The sequence below is a fragment of the Hippopotamus amphibius genome, chromosome 1, assembly GCF_030028045.1.
Source record: "Hippopotamus amphibius kiboko isolate mHipAmp2 chromosome 1, mHipAmp2.hap2, whole genome shotgun sequence".
Taxonomy (NCBI): domain Eukaryota; kingdom Metazoa; phylum Chordata; class Mammalia; order Artiodactyla; family Hippopotamidae; genus Hippopotamus; species Hippopotamus amphibius.
In genome coordinates this window covers 115522496-115526965 of record NC_080186.1, presented here as the reverse complement: position 1 = coordinate 115526965, position 4470 = coordinate 115522496, and the positions used below count along the sequence as shown (strand labels likewise).

Below are 4470 nucleotides of genomic sequence, written 5' to 3'. Positions count from 1 at the left end.
AATAAAAGGAGAAAATCTTTAAAATAGGTAATTGATTGAGATTTATTCATGCATGTGTCTCTCTCTGCCTTTCCTTTGACTGACACTCCCTATCAAAGAGAATTATGTGTTTGCCTCTTAACCTTTAAGCCCTTCTATCCTCTTTATACAAGATCAACAGAATGGGCTAGAGAGAGAGTTATAACTTCTGGAGAGAAAAGGAGAGATTTTTGCTCCTGGTCACGCCCTCTGGAATGGAGAATCCCAGGACTGAGTAAAGGACGGAGAAAACTAACAAAGGAGCCAGAGAGACACAGGTTATACAACCAGGACCAGACTTGAGACAGGTTGGGGAGGGAGGAGGAGGGGAAAGGGGGGAGAGATGAAAGAAGCTACAATATCTGGATGTGAGAGAGCTTTTAGGGGCATTTAGTGAGAAGCTCCTGAGCAGCTGTAGGATATGAGAGAACTGAAGAGGAGAGAAAAATAGAATTTTTAGAAGTATGTTGTGGGTTATAAAATGAATTCCCTACAGGTTTTTTTTGATACATCAATGTTGGGCTGGGCTTTGGGGACGCCATTCTCTACAGAAACTAGGCCACAGGGGACTCCAGGAACTGTTCAGCTCTGTGTGGTTGATGTATAAGCAAAACCTAGCCAAAGATCTAAATGGCTATAATCCAAGCTCAGCATGGTCATCCCTGGAAAAGGGTGCGGAATTGGAAGTTGGAAGATAACTTTTCATTTTTTATCCATACATATCTGTTAACATTTTTACATAGCTCACGCTACTTATTAATTTTTAAATAATAAATATTAAAAAGCATTATATGCTCATGTTAATTGCATGATTCCACAGGCTCTTCACTATTCAGGATGACAAACTCTGAGTTTACATACAGCGTTCATGCTACCGCAAGGGCTTCATCACAGCCAAGCCCTCTCCTCAGATTGATCAGAGGGCAGGAAAGAGGACCCTTCAGCCCCCAAACCTCTAGCTTCAGATCCTGCTAACTTGCAGAGGGAAGTTTATTCACAGCATTCTAGGAGGCATAGGGGTCCCAGGCTGGGGTGGCACCAGCCCAGCCGGCATGTTCACACCCACCCAGACCTCTCCTCTTGTTGAGAAGCAAGAGTAGGAGGGGATGGTAGATTGAGATTCTGATAGAAAAGCATAAATATGAACCAAATAAACAGGAAGTCATTTTGAATTGCATTCAGAGCTTTATTCTTCTCAGAGTTTGAGAGTTGCGCTGCCTCTGGCAGGCTGCCTTGATAAAGAAGCAAAGTAGGGAGGTGAAGCAATGAAATTGAACATCACTGGGAATACAGGGAGGGGAGCAGAGGCTGGTGAGTGTCCCGGAAGGTAGAACAGGGCGGCGAGTTCTGGAGCAGGGCTGCTCTTCTGTATTTAACAGCAGCGGTCATCCTCGAAATCACAGCACGCAGGACCTCGGGACCTCATGGGAATAATTCCCAAACAGCAAATCCCAGAGTCGCAGCACCTGGAATTCTCACAGCAGTCAGGTGATCCTGAGTTGCAGTCCTGGGGCCGTTGGACCCAGCGTCTCAGGGGACTCACCCCGAAGGTCCGGGGAGCCAGGCAGCAGCAGCTGGTGGAACAGGGAGCAGAGCATGGATCAGGGACACAGCAGTGGACAGCTGAGCCACTCGCAGGAGGCTGAACATAGTAGTAGGTCTGGCAAGGAGAAGGCGACTGGACATAGCACGTCTGGGTCTGGCAGGGGTCTGGACATTTCACTTGGGTCGTCTGGCGCGGAGGTGGGCATTTCACGTAGGTCTGAGTCGGACACGGAGGTGGGCATTTCACGTAGGTCTGAGTCGGACACGGAGGTGGGCATTTCACGTAGGTCTGAGTCGGACACGGAGGTGGGCATTTCACGTAGGTCTGAGTCGGACAGGGAGGTGGGCATTTCACGTAGGTCTGAGTCGGACACGGAGGTGGGCATTTCACGTAGGTCTGAGTCGGACACGGAGGTGGGCATTTCACACACACTTGAGTCGGACATGGAGGTGGGCATTTCACGTAGGTCTGAGTCGGACACGGAGGTGGGCATTTCACACACACTTGAGTCGGACATGGAGGTGGGCATTTCACGTAGGTCTGAGTCGGACAGGGAGGTGGGCATTTCACACACACTTGAGTCGGACAGGGAGGTGGGCATTTCACGTAGGTCTGAGTCGGACACGGAGGTGGGCATTTCACACACACTTGAGTCGGACAGGGAGGTGGGCATTTCACACACACTTGAGTCGGACAGGGAGGTGGGCATTTCACACACACTTGAGTCGGACACGGAGGTGGGCATTTTACAGAGGTACATTTGGTACTTTGCATAACCCCCAATCCTGAACCTTTCACGCAAGATGGAGGGAACTGTGGCTGCTTCTTCTGGTCACACATCTTTCTGTGGCTTTGCAAAATCTGAAAAAAAAAGTTCTCATTAGCACTATGAAGGTTTCCAAGGAAACCTGCAGCATCCCTTTTGGAGAGAGTGGTCTGTAAGCTGTAGTCTTTGGAGAAGGTCACAGACCTGGCATTAGGGTGGTCTCAGAGCCAGGGATCCTAGGCTCAGCTCTTGTGCCTTTACCTGGTTGGATACCTTTGCCAGAGTCACGGCTCACCTGTGGGCCTCCGTTTCCAAAACGGAGAAGGAAGAGCTTGAAAGAGTGATCTCTGTGTTTCTACCCAACTCTCCAAGCCTCCTCTCTTCTAACCCACTCCAGTGTCTACATTGTGAATTCCCCTTGGAAAATTGTTATGTCACAACTGATCTCCCCTCACCACCAATTCTTCCAAGACTGGCTTCCCTTCTTCCTCCTGCCTGGCCAGCAAGGACCTAGGGATTGCAAATTCTTGTGACCAGACCCTGAGCCAAACTGAGTCTCAAGCTGACCCTGACAGAGGCAGGACAAGTTTGAGTAGGTGTCCACCTTTTGCTCTTTGGACCAGCCAGACTCTCTCTGCCCCTCACTAACGGACCCAAGAGAGGACTGCACACCTGCACTCAGAGAGGGTGAGGGCAGTGACCCAGTTCTCTGGAAAACCTTCTCACATATGATTAATAGCTGGTCCTCTCCTCTCACGCTCCAGGCTCTGCGTTTCCAACCGGTGGCTGCCCTCGGTGTCTTGCCCTGACCGCCCTCATCCCACAGTTCTCCACGCCAGTGTCACCAAGGCTCTCTTTCTTGCTATGTTGCTATCCCAGGCATAGACTTACCCTCTTTGCTGACACTAGCCGGGCTGGAAGAAGCCAGTGATCTGAGGAGCTGGCAGTTGTGGACACCTTTTATAAGGCAACAGTGAGGTAATTTAATGGCATCTGAGTGATGAGGATGAGGGCTGGCATCGCATTGGCAAGATTCCTCCCCAGTATGCTTGGCCCTTCAGTCAGAGGAAGGGCATGTCTCTGCCTGACAATGAAGTTTCCCAAGATAAACGATTCCTGTTGCCTTCTTCACAAAATGAGGCAGTCTTCTTCTCCTAGAAGTTATGAGAGGTGAGATGCCTAAAAGAGCTGTCCCCATGAAGCTATTTCCAGGTCATTTGAATCTTCAAGGACTTGTCCAAGATGTGGCTAGGGTCTCAATTTTTCATACATTGTACCAAAAGCTACAATGCATCTTCCCAGCCTAAATGGTGTATTCCTTCGGAGGCCTTCCATGTACCTCCTGCTGGCTCAAAGAGTTTGACTCAGTGGTCTCTGCTTCAGTGTGGCAGCAAAGCCCCCAGGAAATGGTTCGTTCTGGACTGGCAGGTTATTCTAAGTTTCTTTGGGAAACTGTGCAGGTACTTGATGATCCCTGATCCCAGACTCTATATCTAGGCTGTCTCTCCTGTCCTTCTCATGTCCTGTGACCTCCTTCATCCTCACCTTCCTGGACCTCACTACCAGGTCTAGATCCCCAAGGACTCAGCACAGGAGAAATACCAGCCAAATGAACCCTGTGGCATAAAAGTAATAGTAGAATCTAACTTTTAAATGAATGATTTTTATGTGCCAAACAGTTCATGAAGCACATACATTTACAGATGGCCCTATAACTGAGGCCCTGAAAGATTAAGGAAGTTACTCATTGTCACAAAGCAAGTAAATAGAGAAGCTGGAGTTCAAATGCAGGGAGTCTGCTTTCATGAGCCATGCATGGTCTTTATAAAATGTTGCTTTTTATTTCTGGACATAGCACAGTCCCTGAATCTCCACCTCCTTTCCCTTCCCAGTACAGTAGCTATAGGAAGAGAGATGGGAATATATGTATTAAGCACTTATGTGCTTGGTATACTCAGCAGTGCATACTGTCCTGGACTCTTCACCTCTGTTATTTCATTTGATCTTCACAATAACGCTGAGAGGAAGGCTATGTTAGCCCTATTTTTAAGAAGAGGAAACCAAGATCTAAGGCTTAACCATTTCACCAAGGTCATGCCATTGGTAAGCAATGGAGCATCATTTGAACCCCAGCATGTCG

The 4470-nt window shown here is 48.5% G+C and overlaps 1 protein-coding gene across 2 annotated transcripts; it reads right to left on the bottom strand.

The window, feature by feature from the left end:
- Positions 1–1183: 1183 nt before the first annotated feature.
- KPLCE (KPRP N-terminal and LCE C-terminal like protein) lies at positions 1184–3254 on the bottom strand. 2 transcript variants are annotated; one of them, XM_057723913.1, is made up of 3 exons: positions 3222–3240; positions 2086–2425; positions 1184–2049 (listed from the first exon to the last, which is right to left on the bottom strand). In XM_057723913.1, the coding sequence occupies exons 2-3, from the start codon at positions 2402–2404 to the stop codon at positions 1391–1393; spliced, it is 978 nt and encodes a 325-aa protein (XP_057579896.1). In that variant the 5' UTR covers positions 2405–2425; positions 3222–3240; the 3' UTR covers positions 1184–1390. The 2 variants fall into 2 exon arrangements, with proteins under 2 accessions (XP_057579896.1, XP_057579887.1); XM_057723904.1 differs by having other exon boundaries at positions 1184–2425; positions 3222–3254.
- Positions 3255–4470: the final 1216 nt, after the last annotated feature.